This window comes from Lethenteron reissneri, chromosome 3 (genome assembly GCF_015708825.2).
Source record: "Lethenteron reissneri isolate LAM-NWPU_2019-01 chromosome 3, ASM1570882v1, whole genome shotgun sequence".
Lineage (NCBI taxonomy): Eukaryota > Metazoa > Chordata > Hyperoartia > Petromyzontiformes > Petromyzontidae > Lethenteron > Lethenteron reissneri.
Window position 1 is genome coordinate 760828 of NC_083781.1, and position 22146 is coordinate 782973.

The 22146-nt window shown below is 46.6% G+C and overlaps 1 protein-coding gene across 2 annotated transcripts in view; it reads right to left on the reverse strand.

The window, feature by feature from the left end:
• LOC133344780 (arf-GAP with dual PH domain-containing protein 1-like) overlaps positions 1 to 21060 on the reverse strand; it is a 47005-nt gene extending 25945 nt beyond the window's left edge. The window contains exon 1 of one of the 2 annotated variants that reach the window (XM_061554954.1): positions 20594 to 21060. In XM_061554954.1, the coding sequence (XP_061410938.1) occupies positions 20594 to 20681 (88 nt within the window). In that variant the 5' untranslated portion in view covers positions 20682 to 21060. The remainder of the gene's footprint in view (positions 1 to 20593) is intronic. The other variant, XM_061554945.1, reaches the window with a different exon arrangement.
• Positions 21061 to 22146: the final 1086 nt, after the last annotated feature.

The window sequence follows — 22146 nt, forward strand, 5'->3', positions numbered from 1 at the left end:
GAATAATGACCCCTTTTAGCGCCAATTTGATTTGCACTCACTTATCTAGGAACGCATCTCGAGCACTACGCGAAGTCTACCTGTACTAACAACATCCCGTAGGGCAATTGGACGTGCAAAAAAAGCTCTTTGAGAGCGGGTAACCACTCCCATCACCTGACCGAACCCAACCTTTACACATAACACCTCACCAACTTGAGCAGAGCACAAGGTCCAGAGTAGAAGTACACAAGCGCAAACAGAAATACACAGCAGAAAATAGCACAAGGACAGCCTGGAGTAGAGTAATCGGAGAGGAGGCATCCACCTCCTCTCCCCACCCTCTCGACGAGCACGAAGAAACCCCTCGCGCTGCACTCCCCGTGAGGAGACGTGGAAATGGACAATAACCCGAAACAAAAAGCGGCGTATTCGGTGCCAATCCCTTACCCTCCATATTTTTAGGAGCAAGGTCTCCTGAGGAGAAACTTGACGTGGGGATGGATGGGTAGGGATTCCACAGTGGACGGTGGCATTAACTGGAAAACAAGTTTTTACCGAGGTACATTTTTATTCCGTAACAATGTCGCCGTCCACTGATCTTGTTATTCTATAAAGTTAGCAACACGTGCAAAAGCTGGTGCGCCGCTGGAGGGGCAGGGTTTCCCTAAAAGACTGCCGCCAAAACCGCCCTGCGAAATGTGGCGTCCTGAGAGGAGACTGCATCCAAGCATCCAATTGATAATGCCAAGAAAGTGTGTGGGGCGACTTCCACTCGGCCATCTTGCAGGTTGCCTTCAACGGTTGGCAATGCTGTGCCACACTCCCTCAGCCGCACGGACAGCCTAACCGTCAAGGCTGGTTTGACCCCTAGAGCTTGGCCGATGAAGACAGACAGCTGCGGTGTATCTCGTTGGTTGGCCGTTCTCAGTAGCTAAGACTTCAGGACTCTGGCAACATCTAGGGATGTGGAGCACCCTCTACTTCTTGAAAGCGTAGGGTGCCGAGCACAGGGTTGGCAAGATGGAACTCCTGTTGATGGTGAAAAGCAGACGCCACCTTCGACAAGAATTGAGGCGATTGCGTCAAAACCATCTTATACGGCTGAAAAACAATATATGGGAGGGTGAGCTAATAAGGTGTGTAAGGCCCCAAAACTCCATGCTGATGTAATAGCTACTAAAAAAAAGGTTTCCCAGGGTTAGGGGTTTGGACGTTGTAACCATCGGCTCAAACAGCAGCCTCGTGAGGGCATCGAACACCAGCCAGTAGCGCCCGGTTGCATCAGCAACCGGGGTTGCATCAGCAACCGGGCGCTACAGCCAGGCTAACGACATCGCCCTCAGGAGCCAAGAGAGGACAGGGGCTGCCCCTGTGCTCTCTAGGCTCCGCAGTTCAGCTTCTCATGAGAGGCCGAGATCACGGCTAGGTCGAACTTCAGTGAATGCTGTCAAGCGCCTACACTAACAAACCGCTTCTGGAGGTGGCTCACTATAACCGAAAGACCACAGGTTAGAGGGTCTAGATGCGCTGAGACACACCAATGCGCGAAGGCGTTCCAGTGCGAGGTGTATACCCTGATCATGGGACGGCTCCTGGATTTTAACAGCAGCATCTGACACTTGGTCGGAGAACCTCTTATCCACTCAACATCCAGGCAGTCAATTGTAAATGCTCCCTCATAGTCCTTGGGCCAGACCAGATATCGGTACCACCCAAGGTAGGCAAAACTTCAATGGTGCCATTTCATTTGTTACACCTACAGAAGTAAAATAATACGTGATAACCTTTCCAAATGAGCAGCTGTTTAAGGTTTCTAGCAGGAAACCTGTTTTTGCACCTATTGCAATCACGCCTATTTGCCCGGACATTGCAAATAAAAGAAATAAAGAATTTCCAAAATGAATGTTTGTCCCTAAGGCATGTATTTTATACATATTCTTGCATGTATTCACGCTCGTTCTTCAATTCCAGTGACTTAGTTAAGTCTGGAATAGATTGACGCGATCTCTTTTCCTTCTGTTTCTGCAGCTTGTTTGCTCATGATCAGTTAGTGGCAGGTGAGGCAAGAACTGGTGGTTCTCTATTATTTCTGTTTAGTAAAGATATCTGAAGTGCTAACTTTACCCTCAATGTATTGTTAATGTACCTGTTAAGATTATTAGTTAAGGCCAGCTACTACAGGCAACAATAATGATTTTTTGTTCAGTTTGTCAATTGATATTTTTTTATATTTTGCTTCTATAAATTGCAAATTTTCATAACATGCCCACAATTATTACCAATAACAAGTTATAATAACAAAGTTATTGGTATTGCTAATAATTTTGTGCATGTTATGAAATATGATTAAAATCATAAAAACTAACCATTTCTATTTTACAAATAGTTAGTTTTTACGATTTTATACAAACTTCGCCAAATAAACAAAGCCTTAAATTAGCGGTGTTTAGTGTCTTTCATCGCAATTTGTCTCTGCATTTTAAGAAATACCCGAGTGGAATTGCATATCATTGAAAAGCTTATTCTCTGGAGCAGATGTCTAGCTTAGCCATATACGGCTACTTACTTTGCTGTCATGGCAATAAGAGGGGGAACACAAGTATAACTCTCAAATCTCATTGCTGCTAGTGTAATAAGAGAGTGCCATCTCCTGCATTATTGTGGGGGTTACATTTACAGACTGATACAGTCCACGGATTATCCATAGTAGGGTTTCTATCTGGGGGAAAGGTGATTGGGCGGATCTAGCAGGGAAGCCTCGTTGGGTTGCACTCCTTCGTCGAGGAGGCCGCTCTCCTCCTTTTCTACAGTTACATGCTAATTTCTTACATTAACATCATGCTAATCTCTCACATTAACGTAGCCACTTCCGTGCCCTCGTCGAGGAGGCCGCTTTCCTATCTTACAGTTACATGCTAATTTCTCACATTAACATCACTAGCCATGGCCACTTCTTTATGACTCTTGGGCTACACCCATTTCAAACCTTTTAAAACCGTCTGCCTCAGCAGCAGACCATGCTTTCCCACCTGATGACGGACGCTTGTGTTGCGCCCGAAACGTCGTTATTTATTATACCTACGTGATCTTCTTGGTTCTTTCGGTAAAGTCACGTAGAAGGGAAGTAATAAAATAATAAAAATAAAACATAATAAAACAATTCTCACGACGTTTCGGCCACAACGCAAGCAGCCGTCCTCAGGTGAAAACCAGGTCCGTCGAGGCAACAGAGTCGCGACAGAGTCGCCTCGACGGACCTGGTTTTCACCTGAGGACGGCTGCTTGCGTTGTGGCCGAAACGTCGTGAGAATTGTTTTATTATGTTTTATTTTTATTATTTTATTACTTCCCTTCTACGTGACTTTACCGAAAGAACCAAGAAGATGAATCCCTGCAGTCACGAAAGCTTTAAATCGAAATTTATACCTACGTGACTTCACCAAAAGAACCAAAGAGTATAGTCCCTTACCTCACTATGGTATTCCTTATTATCCTGTGTTTTCATTATGTATTGAAACCAATAAAGACCAGTTTGTGACCTAACTGGCTTTGGTCTAGGTAGTTTTTCAGTAATAATGCCCATTTCATCGTCCCGGACGCCTATCATAGGGTATGGGTATAAAAGTCATGGTAACTACAACTAAGCTGCCACTCTGCAAAGGTTATCATATCAGAATATGTCCCACACACATGGATGATTACAAAAATCATTACTAGACTTTGCCACCTCAGATGGTACCAATAAGTTATTTTTTTTGGTCTGTGCCCATGGACCATCACACCCTTATTATAGCACTAGCCTACGTTACATGTACTTACGTGGTGCAGAGATGAAAGTAAGGGGCACTGGGTAGAGGTTGGAGTAAGTCAAGTGGCGGGGGTGGAGATCTGCCCCCAAAGAGCCTTTTCTGCACTTATTCCGTGGCCCTGCAGGAATTTGCTAATATCTATTTAATAAGAACCTGGTGCATGGTGAAATTGTAATGGAAAGGAATGATGGCCCGAGTCAACCCATGCCCAGGATTTTTACTTTTTGTTGTGAGACAAGCACTCCGCCCTCGCACGACAGGGACTGAGGTGATGGTCCCTGACATTTTAAACCATGGGGCTGGTCAGCCCCTCATTAAGGGATGGCTCTCTGAAGGAATATATAATCAGCACAAGCTTTTGCAAACATCACCGACTCACACCGTCACAGACTCACCTGCGTGACCTTTTACCACAAAACATGACCGCCGCTGCCACAAATCCTCAATGAGTTACATCAAGTCAATGGACTCGGCGATTTTGCAAAAAAATACAATCTGTAACACCGTGGAGTACAGGTATCCATTGATTTAGAAATGTTCGTACAATATTTTGCGTTATCATGGACACTTTTCGATGAATGTAATCAAATTTCTGTGTAAACGAAATTTAATGTGGCATGCGCCATGAGATGAAATAAGAAGCACCCGGGAGGCTGCGCCATACATCTGTAATGCCATAAGAGGGGGAGGCGCTGCTGGGGGCTCTGGGACCCTAGACAGATAAGCCCTCGGCGCCAGGCGCTAGGATCCCAGGCACCCCAGACAGTTAAGCCCCTTGGCGCCACCAACGGGGGGGCTGTGTGTGCTCTGTGGGATATCTGGGGGCGCATACAACCCCACCCCTCATTGGGGACGAGGCATAAAAGGGCAGCTCCCTGGTCGATCGGGGCCAGTCGCAGCTCAAGACCCAAGACCCGCCAGCCAGCCAGCTTAGGACCCTGGACCCCCTCGTCCCGCTTGTCCTTGTAAGGGCCGGGAAGCTGTGAGGGCCAGTGGTGGGACTCTGGGACTCCCGGCTCTACGTCCTTGTAAGGGCGAGTTCAGACCCGCACCTTGGCTGGGTCGGTTCAGGTAGCCTCCCCTAGGGTAATTGTAGCCGGAGGACCCCAGAGCGTAGCCAGAGTGTACCTAGGCTGTGTACCTAGGCTGTGTACCTAGGCTGTAACAGAGTATCAGAACTGTTGGAGTGTTGTATTGTAATAAAGAAGTTACCTCTACAAGTGTCTCCGGTACCTATTACACATCTGCGACAGCATCACGGTGTCCCTGCAGTGCAACAGTAATGCCTCCACATCACCTCAGTTATTCCAACATGTAGACATTTTGATGAGTTCCCTGAAAAGGTAAATAATTTTTGCTTTCAATTATCATGCAATTGTTTTAACATTTATGTTCTTCATTATTATTTTTGTATTGTGAAAAGTAAAATAAGTGTATATTTTAAGGTTACGAGGATAGCTGAAATGACTGGCCGAAACACATTCCTAATTTTTGTATTAAATTCATTTAGGAAATTTCGTTTTATGCGTGTTTTTTAAAGAAGTCATCCCTTTCATAAATCGAGGGATAGCTGCAGTTGACTCACTCGGAAGGTTCTCAATTAAAATCCTGTTTGGGGGGGGTGGTCCACATCATCCCCTCAGGGTTCACAAAATGGGTCCCACTATGTGCTCAGGACCAACCACAGACAAGCATTGCTCCGCTCTGGTTTGAGTGGGAACAAAGACCCCCTGACTGCGATACGAATCTAGACCACGTGGAATGGTGGTTTATAATCCATACCATTAAAGATTTGTTCGTGTCAATTAATTGACTAGCAGTGACTGCACCAAGCTGAACAACGTCAGCGGTAAGCAGATAGCAACATCCTTTACACGGCTCTGCCATGGCGGTGGTGTCTGAGTCATAGTTTATTAAACGAGGCGGGCAGCCTGGGCGTAGATTTGATTTTCACGTCTCGTCTTTCCCATGACTCGGCACACACAAGCCTGGGTTTTGTGTTTGCGTAGTAGTTCCAACACAAGCAGGGCATACAGAAAACATGTAGAGACGGACACTTCTCAATGTCTGCATCTGTATAATTTGAAAAGCCCTTCTTATTCTGTCAGAAAAATATTCGTTGCACAAGGTCCTGCTGCGGACGTCTGCCAAATAATTTTCAAGTGCTCATTTTTAAGTTTGAAGGAATATCCTTAGTTACAAGAGGTGAAACGTGCAAATACTATTGCACGAAAAAATCCACCCGAAGCCTACTTGCGGTGCTGCCTCCTTAGAGGACCACCTCACTGCCCTGCATACCACACACCACCATAACCAGTGTGTGTTCCACAAACCTCATTTCCAAACCAAGCTTTCTTCTCTCACATGGCTTGGATGGCCGTAAGACTTCAGAGGCCACACACAGAGTATCTAGTTCTTGTGTTGAAGTAACTATTAATTCACACCAACGTTCGGTGAATAAACGAGTAAATAATGAGGATTAAACCATTTTTCTGACTAACAAGAGCAGACGGTCTCTGCTCATAAAAGAATTATGTCATAAAACAGCAGTGGTATGGTCATTTAATTTCGGCAGAAACCGCTTTTCCCACAAATTAATTAGACCCCAGGTGGCTCGAAAGCAACGTTGATTTTGTTCGCTGCCTGAAAAAGGTGGAAACTGCCTTTCTGCAAACACAAATTAAGCCCCATATGGCCAGAAATTAGCGAATTGACAATTTTTTGGCCAAGTGTCAGTGGAAACTGCCATAATGACAAATGAAGCACGCACATGTTAATGCGAGACCTGGTTATTCTGTTTTCACCATGGAAGGCGCATGCAGCTGGGGTTCAGGATGGATATTACAAAATCGCACAGTTACACCTTTGTGTCATATGCATGAGCCTTTTCACGTCGTTTATATTTAATTGCCAGTTTCGCGCAACGGGCATCATTAATTCCTGAAAATAAAACCCTGGTCTCCAAAGGATTAAAGATTGCAAATTGGAGACACGAAGGAAAAATATTTATGTTTGCGCTAAAGAGTTGCCAAGAGTTGGCACACGCACGCAAAGCTCATGGGAAATTTGCGAGCACAGCACTTACGTGTATCGGCCAGTGACATTAGCTGACCTGGGAAACTGGAATGAGTGCAGAGAGAGAATTGTCGCATTTTATTCTCATAAACCCCGAGGCAATGGGAATGGAAATTAGTGACATTCAATGGCTCAATTGTGGAACAGCTGAAAGTGACACAGAAATACTGAGTTTTCCGTCCGTCCCAAGGTGGCAGAAAAAGCCCTTCGTCACTGCCTAACACTTGCAAAATGCATGTTTTGTTTGGCTCTGCAGGCATGAAGGAAAACGCAATCTGTGGGACCTGAGCGGCACTGACATTCCCATAACATTTTATAGACTGCAGTAGGGGTGTTATTTAGCAGCTTCCACCCTCGTGCAAAACAGCTGTCTGAATAACACAAAACACATGCAGAGCATGAAAACCCACAAAGTGCAAATGAGAAAAACACCGGCTACATTACAAAATAAAAATCCTCCAGCTGAAAAACTAAAGGATGATGAAGAGCACATTAAATGATAATTATGGCCATAATTGCCATAATTTAGAAAAGAGCTTGCACCACAGATGCCCTGTGTGCAAATCCTGGCAGACACCCACAGCTGAGCCATGGGGTAGCGTGTGTGGTTGATCCCAACCCACCCACTGTCAACACAGAAAATAATAATTAACCATTGTATACACTTTGCTTCTCACATACAATGGATCTTCCCAGCTGTGAGTGCATCATGGGTAGATACACTGAGACTCACTGGCAGAAGGCCCATCGGAGGCCCCATCAGCTCACGGCGCCATGGATCCTTCTGAATTGTCCCCTACTTTCTGAGTCACATCAATTCTGGCCAATACCACAATAAAACCTCCTCTTCCTCTCTCACGCTCCTCTCTCACGCTCCTCACCACCCTCCCCATCACCCACCTCTGCTCCACCTCTACTGGAGATGCCGAACCACACAGTGGAGAGACGACGTTGCCAGTGCTTAGGGGCAGGGCCTGGGCCCTCAAACATCTAAAATTGATCGGAAATCAGAGCAATCCCACCCAGCGCCTCCGAGCCTGGGCAAGCTCAGCTGACGTCACCACTGAGCCACAACAGGGCAAGCACGGTCGGCAGATTCAGGCACAACTGGTTTATGGAAAAAACCTAAGTCTCATATACACGGGTGTATATATGCACACATTACATAAAGGTGTATCCTGATGGACATACATTCGACTTATGAGGATTAGTTATTACATTTGTCATGAATGTACACCTATTTTTCGGCATAGGTCTCGTTTGTTTTGTTCTTATGGTTTGTCTTTTTAACATACTAAATAATAATTTATGGGTGGGAAAAAAGAATTGAACTACCTATAAATAAATGCATGTTTTGTCTTATGTCCGTGCGTGCGTTTTATACTGTTCCAGGCCCTTTGCATGGCCACTGAGTTATAGCCTCGCCCCTGGTTTACAATCCAAGCCCCAGGGTTAAAACTACTGTATGCTCCACCATGCTCTAAAGTGTCCTGTAGCTACTGTACCCCCCCCCCCCCAACACCTCACACCAACAGTATGTAGTCAGTTAATTCGTCTACAGTATCTGTTTTAATTATGTAAATTATAATTCTCCATAAGTGTGCATGAAAATATCTCGGGTATGTTGAAAAGTGTTATTTTTAGTAGGTTTTGGGTCAGTACATATTCTCTTACGAAAGGATCTGTAGGTTATACGAGTTCTTTGTGCGAGACTACGTTGATACAGACCGATTTTTCACTTTCAGGTTTTCAAGGACGCTAAACAAACACATATCGAGGTACGCTCCTACCCATGTATAACTCGCTTTACTACACGACACTCTTTGTTATGTCGGGTAGTACAGCTGGGGGGGGGGGGGGGGGTGCGTGACGTCAGCAGGCACACAGCGTGACGCTGCCGCATGCGGGTGACATGACAGATGTGACATCACCGCTCACTTGCCGTGCAAAATATATCCATTATTGCGCCCCCCCTCCGCCCCCACCTAAAAAACATAAAGTAAATTTTTATACTTTCTGCATTGTGTGCCAAATGTAAAGTTTGTTGCATGTCGGGAAGTATGCTAAACATTTCGAACAGACACACATTCACGAATTTCCCTTTTTTATATATATCGATGTAACAGATTCTGAGGTGAACAACAAAAGTACAAAGTCTGGGACTCTTTTAAACCCCAACTTTGTGCGAGGGGAATGCCAGATCGGAAGAGAGGAAGTGGGAGTTAAAATTTGTTTCTGTCTCTTTAGGTCGGTGTCTCCGGGTCCTCCGGGTTTTCTCTGCATATTTAGAATCAACATGCGTTTAGAGTAATTCGGATGCTATAAATATCCACACGATAAAACACATCGTTGAGCTATCATTTGTGACCAGGTCGCTTCTGACAACGAGCGCTATGGGCCCTTACCTGGTAAAATAAAATAGTTTCGTTTATAGCTTAGTCTGCCTCCATAACTCTGGTCTCTTCATCGATGACTCTCTGTGTATCCGTCTCGTCTGTACTCCCTGTCTGTCTCCCCTGTCTCGCTCTCTATGTCCGTGCCTTCCACCCGGTTCTCTCTTCACGAGTCTGCCTCTCTCTCCAGTGTACCCCCTGCCTCCAGGGGCGCCTCTTTCCAGGTCTCCACAGGGCTCCACTCCATGTTATAGCCAATGGGCTGTAATGGCAATTATCAGTATAAACACAAAGGTTTCTCATTTAGCCTCATAGCGTTGACAGGTGCTATTAGCGAGCGCCTATTAAGGCAGGCACGGAAAGTGAGAGGGCAGGTGGTGTGGTCAGTACCACGCCCACTGGCCATTCATGGTCTCCTCCCCAGTGTGGACACCAAGCCAGACGCTGCTCATGTGTGGCCGAGTCAACCTATGAAGGCACAGGTCAGGTTCATAAACCACATGTCACCGATGTGCATGGCTGGGAACGAAACGCAGGCTGCCAGAAAAGCAGCAGGGACACTGCATCACTGCCTCTGGGCTGCGTGCATCTACACAAACCCAGCAGCAGTGGGATTTACAAACCCTGGAGGTTATCTAATCTGGCTGATGTGTTTTTTTTATTGAGTATTTGTTCTGTTGTAATCATTCATTTATAATGTTTACCGAGCCTCCAGGTCAGCAGCCTACTTGCTGCATTGCCTTCTACAGACACAGGATTGCTGCTCTGCCAGTGGGTTTCATAGCAGACGTCATAGTTACTTTCATCACTACGCAATTCATAAACCTGTCTTCAACTTGGCCGGATAAACTAAACCTATTAAAAAACAGCTGCTTGTGCTTATTTACGAGGAAAAGTTCAACTGCATTAGACAACCGGATGTTGGCGTCCAAGGGGAAGAGCCAAAGCCAGATTGCGGGATAGAGCAAGTGCAGAACCCTGGAGGTTGGACATCAACATTGTAAAAACTGTAGATCCTCACGTAAGCGAGGCTGGCGAGGAGTGGTGGCATCCGTGAGATTGCTCACCATTACCTCTTGACCATGAGATAACGTTTAGAACACTTTCACACCGTGGAACTGGATTGTTCATCTTTCATTGGCCAATGTTTGCATTACATGTCCAGCCGACTGGCTTTGTGGTAAGAGCCCGTCCACCTGCAATTTGAAAGTTGCAAGTTCAGGCCGTCCCCGACTTACAAACATCGCACTTATGAACGAGCTTCCATTTGCTAACAGAACCATGCCACTGTTTACAGTGCTACATGCAAATGTACAATATTTCTTATTATTTACGAGTTTATCTATGCTTCCCATTTTTGTTGAACCATAAACACATATTATAACACTGACTGCATGTGAATTGAAATAGTGTGTTGTGTTCCGACTCACGAATGGGTCTCAGGAAAGGAACCCGTTCGTGAGGGACTTCCTGTACTGTACAAATCTCAAATCAAGGATCAGCTTGGTCCATCATCCCTCCAGCTTCATCAAAATTAATTCCCTTTTTGTGCAAAATCAAGAGTGGTCATCTTATGGAGAGCAGTTTTTACCATAGGAAAGAAGAATTTCCACCAGTGGCTATGGGCTGCCAAACGAACATGAGCATCATTCCACACGCTTCCAAACCTTTGTTCCGCTGTATGTTAGACTCGCGCTTTTGTTGGCTTTGTGAACGTACTAAATATGCTGCATCTAAAAATGATGCAGCCGCCCACCTAAACCTATAAATAAACAAAAGCCCCAAAAATACTTTGCCTGCTCTCCTGGAGGAGGAGTGACGTGCACACGTTTCCCAAGTGAGCACAGCAGCGTTGGCTCAGCCAAGCTTGCGATTAGGTTTTGTTTCTCTGATATTTTTCGGAAAAAAGAGAACTACGATGTAAGAACAGCTCATTCTGGATTGCAGATGCCATGATAATCATGGGAGGTGAATGACTATTTTAAAAACGGTTAAATTAACCAAACGGGTACTGTATACACAAATTGAATCGAATGGGGAGGTGCTGCGTGTGGCAACTACGCGGCTTATAACCTGGAGATTGCCAGTTCATATCCCAGCCCTCCTGAGCTGATCAAATAGGTACCACGTTGACAAAATAAAGCCATGGTAGTGCCACTTCCCAGTCAGGTCAGCGTGCTATCTGGCAATTCTGCACACATGCAGAAGGCGAGATACATCAATGTCCGTTATTCAACAAAAGTACGCAGTCGTTACATAGGGAAGACTATCAACTCGCAGAATGCAGTTGTGGAGAACCTGGTGGTGATAGAGGAATGACATCCACAGCAGAAATCGCACCATAGAGGACAACTCTGAAGAGCTGGAGGGATGAGACAAGCATATGCATCTCGTCAGTGGGACTGCAATAATGACAACTCGCGGACATTAATCCAGCAGTGGATAGATCATGGCTGATCATGATGATTCTTCACATTTGGCATATGGGTTATTAAAGTGTCCACTCAAACACAGTGGTACTGAGCTAGTGGTATACATTCCATATCCCTATTGTAGGTGCCAGTTCCCCCTTAAACAATCACTCTTTCTTACAGTGATACTAAATAGGGAGGATGAGAGGCAAAGTCGACCCTGACCAGGATTTGAACGCTTGTCGCTGGCTGTTATACAGCACTACCCGGCTAGAAGCACTCCTTACGTTAGATCAACACATTCTTTGGCAAAGACAGGCGGTAGAGATTCGAGCAAGCCTCCCTTAATTAGCTTTCATTTCCTCCTCTCTCACTGGGGTCCAACTTTAATGCGAAAACCATTCACGGGCAAAAAAAATAAGCCTGAATTTTTTTTTTAAATAGTCAATCAGTGAACCGAATATTTTGGCTGCAAGACCCAAGATTTTGTTTGCCATTATCAACTCACCAATAGTCACAGTTTCCTGTATGAAGAATTACATCTGTGGCTTCCGGCCCAAGAGCATGTTTCCGAAAGTCGGTGGAGGAGATGGTTGGTATTTTCGGTTGGCAGTGCTGGGTCACTCAAGTCTGACAGTGGAGTGGGGGGGGGGGGGGCTATGAGCAACGCGACTTGGTAAACCGACATTTTCAGTACGCAGTTGCATTTAAAAACGTAAACCCGATTACAGTGCGCATAGCCTCGTGCCGTCATGTGCGGGGATGACGCTGGAAGATCTCTTCTTGAGCCCGAGTCGGTATTTATTTTAACCAACACACTAGTTCGCGCTTGTTTAGCCAACTGAAAGTGTAGTTCGCCATCCAAAGCAAATCAACAGTTTTATGTCGTCTAACGTGGGTCGCCTGCTGTATATTTGGAGTTTGCATGTTATCTCCTTGGTCGTGTAGATTTATCTCTGGGTCCTCTGGGTTTTCCCTCTACATTTAGAATCATGCGTGTAGAGTGTTTGGCTGTAATACATTTTTAAACGATAAGCCACTTCGTTGAGCTATCATTTGTGGCCAGGTTGCTTCTGAAAAAGAGCTATATGGCTCAGTAGGCCTTACCTGGTAATATAAAGATAGTTTAGTTTTCTCTTATTAGTTTAGTGTGGAACAGAGCTACTACCAGAATAATTTAAATTGCCCCCTTATCCACACTGTATAGCACATCACACCATGTGCTGTGACGCACGTTAGCTGCATAGAAATAACCTGTGTGTAGAAGTAGTATTGTTACTCTTATTTGTTTTCTACCTGCAAGAATATTTGCCTCAAGCGATTATCTTCCTTTACAAAGTGTCAGAGTGGGTGTGGAGCAGGCTTCATGCAAGGCAACATAACACATTGCAAATCTCAGAGCTACATGTCAAACTCAAAAGTGAACTTTGAGATGCTGCTCACCAATCTTATCTGTTGAGTCAGCAGTGACAATTCCATATTCCCATGGTGGGAATCCTGTCACTCCATAGGGAAAATCAGTATTAACGTACATTACGATTGGTTTAAGTTGTGTAATGAGAGAGCGGCACCTGGGGGGTTACAGGGGACATCTGCATGGTCATCGCTGGGTAACCGGTATCCAACCTGGAGTAGGGATTCGATCTAGGCCAAAGGTAACGGGCGGAGCTACGGGGAATATACGGGAACCATCCAGAATGTTCCACCAGGGGGTGTGGTGGTAGGCGGAGCTCAGCTCCGCCGGGAGGCATATAAGCGGAGGCAGGAGAGGACTCGAGGTCGGTGTGGGAAGCCTCGGGTCCGGACTGCATCGCCGCTCTACTTCTCCTCGCCAACGACCACGTGGCGAACCTCCAGCGAAGCAGCATCTCCTCCTTTTCATCTCCTCCGGGCACGCCGCCAGTCAGCGGCGTGAACGGAGAGAGAGAGTGAGGCGTGCCGCGGCAGCGGACAGAAACGGATCGTCAAGGCAGCGGGAGAAGCAAGAGAACTACCCAGAGAGAGAGCGCAGAGCTGTACAGACACTGTTAAATAAAAGACACCAGTCCAGAGTCGTCATGGAAGTCCTTTATTACAGTTGGATTGATCCCAGAGGAGTGACGGGCTCAATCAACCCAAGATGGTGAACAAACGCAACTGTGTGCAGGTCTCTGGGCTTCACCGCGTCACTGGGTCCAGGCACCGGCCACATCACCATGACGTTGATTCGCCCACGACTACAGATTCTTAAGTTCACGGCACACACAATCGAATCGTGCACATGCAAATCAATAATTTACGATTCACGCACATGACATGCTCATGTTACATTTAGAATTGAATAGAAAAAACACGATTAACTTGGTGAAAAAGGCGGAGACAAACTAAGAATTTATTCTTAAATGAAACTGCAACCGCAAACCGTAACAATATTGGTGGATGGGCAAGTGGTGGGAGGATGGTTGTAAAAACGTGACCATCGCCATTGCAAGGTCTCAGAGCCCCCTCCCACTCACCCATAAACACGTCAATTGAATGTGGAATAACGGGGCCCAGAACCCGTCACAAACAAACCATGAAACGAACAGAGAGAGACATCGCTCACACCACCCAGCAACACTCCTCCGAGAAATAAATCCTTCAAAACCTAGAACAAATGACGTCTCTGTGGTGTTCTGTTCTCCCTCACACTATTCAAACCACAGCACAACATTATGGGAAAGAGGAACCAGAAAATGCGGTTTGCCTGCCAAACGTGCTGGATGTTGGCCGGGCACGTGGGGCGAGCTTGGCTAGAAAGGACGACTCCTGCGAGGCCGCAAGCACAGGTGTGCACGCACGAGTTCCATGTTGGCTCAGGGCCGCGAGCACACGCAGAGACGTGGGTGGTGGTGCCCGCCACAGCTCGGGTCCACAGCCATGGCAAGTGACTACCGCGTGAGCTCCCAACACCCACAGCCTGGACCTTCGTGACCTTCACACCATAACCTCATTGGCACTGGGGTAATTTCGATATATAATCAATCTCTGATTAATGACTAATCAACATTTTATAAGCATCTTAACTGTGTTTTTTTAATTCAATCCAATTACAATACTTTATTGTATTTCAGTACATTATTCAAGTTAGCAAAGATTCATTTATTCTGGGTGAAGCATTGGCACAAGTTTTGTCCACGCACTATGAGCCCAATAACCTGAATTTTATTTCTGGCTATGGCTAACATCATTGGGAAATTATGTTATTGCTTTGAACACTATAATCATTAGCATCACTGGCCAATATAAGTTACAAAATAAATAAGCAGACAATTCATGTTTTTTCCCCCATTAACCAACCCCTGGAATGCCATAATTTCAGCAGCATTGGTTCAATACAATGCTATAACCAATGCTGACGAACTGATCAATGAAGGAGATTGATTACATAGTTATATTCTCCACAACACTTTTGATCATTTGTATCATGTATTATACAATTGTGTCAAACTAGGAGCCATTTCTGAAAGAGGGTCCCTCTTTCCTTATACCACCTGGCAGTTGACCAGCATTAGCGCGACTGTTCATGAGACACTCCAGGTATCCCTCGATTTACGAACGTTTGGTTTACAAAATTTCGCGTTTACGCAATTCCAAAATTATGGACATTTTTCGATTAATGAAGTCGAATATTCCACGTAATCAAAACATCATACAGCACGCGCCACGAAATCAAACAAGAGCCACTCGGGAGGCTGAGTCATCCATCCACTACTGGACATCTGTGAAAAAGAGCTTTGTGGTTTATCAGATTCCTTCTGCAGTCTAAATAAAGATTCAGATTTGTGATAGCGTCACGGTGTCCCTGCAGTGAAACAGCAATGCCTCCACATCACCTTTCCAGTCATTCCAATTTGCAAACCTTTTGGTGAGGTCCCTGAAAATGGGAGTCATTTTTGCTTAAAATAAATTATTATTCAATCGTTTGTTATTTTTATTTGTATTGTGAAAAGTGATCTAGGTGTACATTTTTAGGTTACAATGATTTACGAAATGTCGTTTTGAGCGTGTTTTTTGAAGAATGCATCCCTTTCGTAAATCGAGGGATACCTGTTTGTCGAAACTGGCCCAGGGTTTGCTTGCGTTGAACCCAAAGCTGCTTAAATAATGCACTCCTCCAAAGGGCAAGCGGCTGATAGGATGTGTAACAAATACTTTTATTTATGTGCAGCAACAGATACACGGCGAAGACGTATTGTCTGCTTATTTATTTAGTGATGATTTTAATCTGATTTGGCCTCAGAAATGGGAGCAACTATGCTTTGGCTGTTGGCTTTGCATTGTGATCTGTATGCATTGGCAACCACTGTCCTGACACATGAATTAAACATGCCGACCAGCAGGCAGACTGTCAATTTCCTATTTCATTACCTCAAACGGTATTAAGTAATGGTTTTGCGTTTCATTGGTCTGTAAAAATGAATCCAGATATCGGCTTAAATCAAAACAGAATCACAAACCCAAACGAGTCATCGAAAAAAACTAGTCATTTTATATTCCCTTTAAATCTCTATAAAATAATTTTAAAATACTGCAATTCTTCAAATGTTTCTCAACCAATCATGAATCATTGTTAGTTTTTCTTCCACAAAATGCCAGCGCCCAATCCGTTTTTACAGAACTGGCGATGGAAATTATAGCATGAGCAAATGTTATTTACAAGCCGCCACCACCACCCGCGTTGGTCGCAGAGCTGCGGCATCTATTAATATCACGTCTTACTTCCTCTACCTGCATAAATGTGATACAGTGCTTGGACATAACTCTTACTGCACCCGTGTAGTAAATGTAACTACTTTATGGAACACTGTACAGTGCTGGCAAGTACCCAGTCTTATCACGATTATTTTAATAATCACTTTTGTTATACTGTACTCGTTCACCCAGAAACGCCTCTCAGAGGCTCAAGATACTTTTTCAGGAGTCCTGCCGACTTTTGGCAGTATTGCTATGTGTAATACCAACCGAGTAATTTTCAGTGAATTTTCCAGCACGAGGATGTTTGGCTCATGCCAGTTTCATTGCATGGCTTTGTTTGTCTTATCACTGGGGTGGCACCGATCTCTGTGGAATTCCCCGAATCACTTGGACATTTCACGATCCTATGGCAGCAGGGGCCAACCTCTGCATCGGGGGACCACTGGTGAATCTTCACGAAATGGTGCAGCATTCATTTTACTAACTGGGGGAGAGGGATGTTGTGGGGAGGCAATTCCTGACCAGGACGTCAACTCACGACGTTCAGGGTGAATCAAGCAGTCTCACCGCAAGCACCACCCGGCCAGACTCATAACCACACCTAGCCACGTATAAACACGGAGGAATGAAGATTCATTTTGGCATTTATATTGCATATACAAAAGTCACTTTAAATCTTTTATCGCAGATCAATTCACTCGGGTCTTTGTTGTTGCATTTGGAAAATTTGGTCAAATAATTTCAAAAGAAGTCTGGATTGTTTTAGATTTTAAAAAATCTTCGCATAGAACAAGATGAAGACACTTATCCGTGCCCCTTTATCCACTCCTATTATGCCTTCCCTCAAAGCGGTCAACTGAAACTCCTATTATCCCGATGGAATAAAACCTTGGTCATTTGGACTTGAATAAAATATTTCTCTTACTTCTAAATGGAAGCCCGGTGATTAAGGCTTTCCCTGATGAATGCAGGAACACCGCTATTTGTCAGTGTTTACAGCACGCTTATGAACTCGACTATTGCGTCTGTAGTTCAATATTCTAATATCCGTTTACCAAAAAAGTTTCACCCACCACTCGTGTAAATATATGAACAAGTATGTATATTATATTATTATTTAATGTACGTGTTACTCACATGTTTTCTGTTAGCTTAAGACGTCTAGGGGAAAGAGTCCAAACGGAAAGTATGGATTTTGTTAAGCCTGGCTCTGAGTCACAGACCCGACTCTCGAGATACAGAAACCTTCCGTCCATTACTCACGCATAACGTGCATGTGTACACGTTCACAGTACTTGTTGGCTTACTGATTCAACACATACATATAGATCACACAACCGTGACTACGCTGTACTGCCCAATACGAAGTGAATGTAGATTATGTGAGCACAAGACAATAGGCGCCACTAATAACATAATGTATCCCATGAACACACCACACATATTACCATATAAATCTCCATTAACAGTTTAACAATCTGAGTCAATGCCATGTGAAAATAGAATCTACCGCCCTACATGGCACCGGGGCCTATCATCCCAACGGGGTCAATATGAGAACCACTTTCTGGCGACGACAACGGTGGTTGTCCTATGGATGACACTCACCCCCACCATAGGAACATGGAGTTTCCACCACTGGCTCAGGGCTGTAAAGCGGAGATGAGCACGGCTTCAGTTGCTTACTTGAGCAGGGCATACTTTTGAATGTTGACACAGACCTACATGGGGCGCTATCGCACCACAGTGCTCTAATTTATATACAGTACCGATCAATGTACTTCCAAGACCCTGAGGCCAGGGAGTGATATCGCTGCCTCTTGCGCGCTGTACTGCCGGTGACATAGCCCAGCAATCGCGTGTTCTCTGCTTGTCGCAGAGGTTCGTGGTTCTAGACCGACAGGCCCATCTGGTTACTTTCGCGGTGTGTATTAACCGTGAACCACTCCGCCGTTATGCTTCACAGTGGGCGGGGTACAGATCCTGAGACGTACATCGAAAAATAGCGAGCCATCGAGCACCTAAGCCATAATCCAAATCTTGCCAAATGTTGTCAAATTTTAAACATGACAATTGGGAATACCCATAGCAACATCGTCCCCTGCTATTAAATTACAGTAGCCCCTGTTCCTTCGCGATAGCCTCACACTATCAGAACGGCGCAAATACCAGCAAAAGCACTAAACTCGTATCGCTGATATTAAGACCGCCCATAACTCCAGTCACACTGAGGGCAGAGGAGCTGAGGAAATCATGGTGAGCCAGGAGAAAGGATGAGGCTGTCATCCCGGTCAATGGGCACAGCACGGGAGAAGAGGCGTCCTCCCCCCACAGCGTGAGGGGAAGGCAGGCCGGTGTGAGGACATTCGTCTTTACCGGGCGGCCACGCCACCGCGTGCGACTGATTGCGCCTCTGAGTAATGAGCTGCAACGGTGGCGCGATGGGGCTCCCGAGGGCACGGCTTCTTATGCGGGAGGCCTTTGGTAATGCAGAGGCCACGCTTCATCGCTTTTCCAGATAAAAACAAAGATCCCCCGATAGGCCTTTAACGCCAAACTCTTTGGGGTCAGTGTTGTTAACGAGCACCTATTAAGGTCGGCACAGCACACGAGGGGGTGGGTGGCTAGCACCACAGCGCTGTTTACACACCGCACTAGGTATGAATTTAAGGCTGATTTGGCCGACGGGAATCCCAGGATCTGGTTGAAATACCAGATTAATACACACACACACGCAGTCTCGCATCTCCAGCACAAGGACGTGTAGATGAAAACACTGCATCGTGTTGAAACCACTGTCCCAATGATGATTACGTCGCTAGAGCATCAATGGCGAGTGGATATCAGTAAAATAGGTCTGGACCAGGGTGGTGAACGAGCAAAACCCCCCATGACCGACACGGGGTAGCGAGGCCTTCATCCAGCAGTGGATTCACAAGTCTATAAATCACTAGCCTTTTGACCGTCCAAAGCACGGGTGTATTTCAGTAAATCTGAGACTTGCAAGCAATAAGCAGACCGCGACGTGATATTTATTGCATCAATTGACGTGCAATTTGTAAGGCCGCGGTGACACAGACTCGTTAAATGTAAAGGTTCATCATGACGTCCTTTTAACTTCGATGTCTCAACAGCGTGACGGAGATCGCGTGACGTGAGGGTTCTTGCCTTTGTCGTGAGGGCTGTAAAACTTCAAATCGAGATTGAGGGCTGTGAGTTGACGCCGAGGGGGGGGGAGGAGGCGCCTCGCCCCCCCATGTGGAGTGACGTCACCCGCTAATTATTATCAATGGCGGGGGGGGGGGGTCATTTGGAAGACGTCACCACTTCACGATTGAGGGGGGCTGTTCCATGTGGAGTGACGTCACCTGCTCATGATTATTAATGTGGGGGGGGGGGGGGGTTCTACATGGAGTGACGTCACCCGCTCATGATTATGAATGAGGGGGGTGCTACATGGAGTGACGTCCCCCGCTCATGATTATTAATGAGGGGGGGGTCCATGTGGAGTGACGTCACCTGTTCATGATTATTAATGAGGGGGGCTGGCCAACGTGGAGTGAAGTCACGCGCGGGACACACATTCTTGGCTCATTATATTAGTAAATTATAGTAGTACATTCTAATTATATTTGTACCGGGCGAGAGACCACGGAGGATCGGGCTCGCTATCGAAATATAGCCCCCAGAATAAGGGTCTCTGCCCGAAACGTTGAGAACTTGTGTTTCAATGGGGCGGTGCTCATCTCCTTTGGCGGCCCTTAAGGTTGGCCATTCTTCGTTCCTGTGGCGGGGACAAGTTTCCCTACAAGGCCCTCTGTAAGACAACCACTGTGACCTGTGCATCACTCTCCGACACCACGTTAAGGGGTTAAATGAACGGCTGGTCTCATCAACCATGATCAATCCACTGCTAGACGAGGGCCTCGCTGCCAAGCTCACCGCGCACCTGCGCATGCCCCGATCTAATCGCTCCATCCGCTCGGATGGTCGTCCTCACTCTTTGGGCTGCCACTTAAGCATTTCTGACCATCGTCCATGCTCCCTTCAGCAGCCGTGGCGTGTCCGCTCAAGGCCACTTCTCTGAATAATGTGGACGATGTAAATGACCCGTGTAGGAGCTCTAATCAATGTGTTCCTCTCTCGGTCTCAGTGTAATCGTAAGGCTGCTGCTGGGGGCTGCTGCTGCTGCCCCGGGTCCTCTCACCTGGCAAACCGCAGTCGGCGCAGCACTCGTTCCCCGGCCTCCGGAGCAGCTCGTGCAGGGACTTTTTATTTCTCTCGCGGTCGGCCATCGGAGTCTCCCCACCACCTCCACCCAGCACCAACAGCAGCACCAACAGCAGCTACAGCAGCAGTTCCGGCAACAACAGCAGCACTGGGCAGGACCGAGCTGGGTTCTGGCTCGAACCGACCCGAGGCAGCTCCGGGACTGATTTCAGTCGCTGCCGCCCGGACTCCGGCGGAGCCGAGCTGCGTTCCCCTCAGCGGCAGGAGGAGGAGTCACGGGCCGGAGGGGCCGGCGAGAAACCCCGACCCGCCCCGCTCTGGGCCCCGACCCGCCCCGCTCTGGGCCCCGACTCGCGCCGCCGCCGCCGCCGCCGCCGCCACGGGGAGCGCGGAGCGAGAAGCGCGTGGGGGCCACGGAGCCCGCCAGCCGCGTGTACAGTGCGGGCGGCGCGCGCTCGACGACGGTCAGCAGGGCGTGGGGGCGGGGCTCCGGCGCCTCATGAATATTCATCAGCAGAGCGGCGCTGATTGGGCAGCCGCTCATGAATATTAACTCCGAGGGTGGGGAGGAGGCTGTGAGGGCACATGCGCTTTGTGATTGGCTTAGGGCGGTGATGGCGTCCACGTGCTCTTTAATATTAATTAAAAGGGCGGGGCTTTACACAACACCTCATGAATATTAAGCAGCAGACGGGGCGTGAGCGCACGAGCTCGTGAATATTACCCACGGCTATCGCGACCAATATCCATGATAATAATGAACACGTTCCTTCGGAGTGGGCAGGCAGGAACTTGGTTGGACAGCGCATTCGTGCACGACAGACAAATATGCACGACAGACAGACAAATAATCCAGTGGCGGCTTCTGCAAAATCTCTCAGGGGGGGCAAATGTCTGGATGATTGATAAGGATAAGGTCCACCCATGCAATGAATAAATTAACAGCTTAAGCATGTAAAGGCAACTTCACTTCTTTAATATTAATGAAAAATAAAGTGACTCTTACAATACATCTTGTTTGTTTATATACTCACTATTAAAACAAACCACTCAAGTTTATTTTATTAAAGATTCCACTCGGTAGCGATAAATTATATTGTTGGATGAAACGTGCTTACGTATGATGACGTAAGCACGTATGATGACGTAAGCACGTTAGTGCGAGCCCTCCCGGAGCCATAGAGAATGCATTGGAGCGCCCCCGTTCGAAAAAAAACATCTTTGAATGTAAGTCTATGGGGCCACTCGGGGCGATTCTCAGCCGGAGTGAAATCGCCCCAAAAGAGGCGGTACTCCACAGAACGTGACATGACGCTGATTGGACTATATCCAGAGGCTGACAGTGACGGCTAGCGTGACTGTGGTTGAATGACATTGGTGGTGCGTCGCCCAATCGCCCTAATGAAGAAACCGCCCCTGAAATAATCCCTGGTGGGCAGTGTGGAACCTGTTGTTCCTACCTCTATAAAAGATAACTTGACTTGAGGTAGCCAGGCAGCCAGCCAGGTAGCCAGCCCCCTTAACTATCGG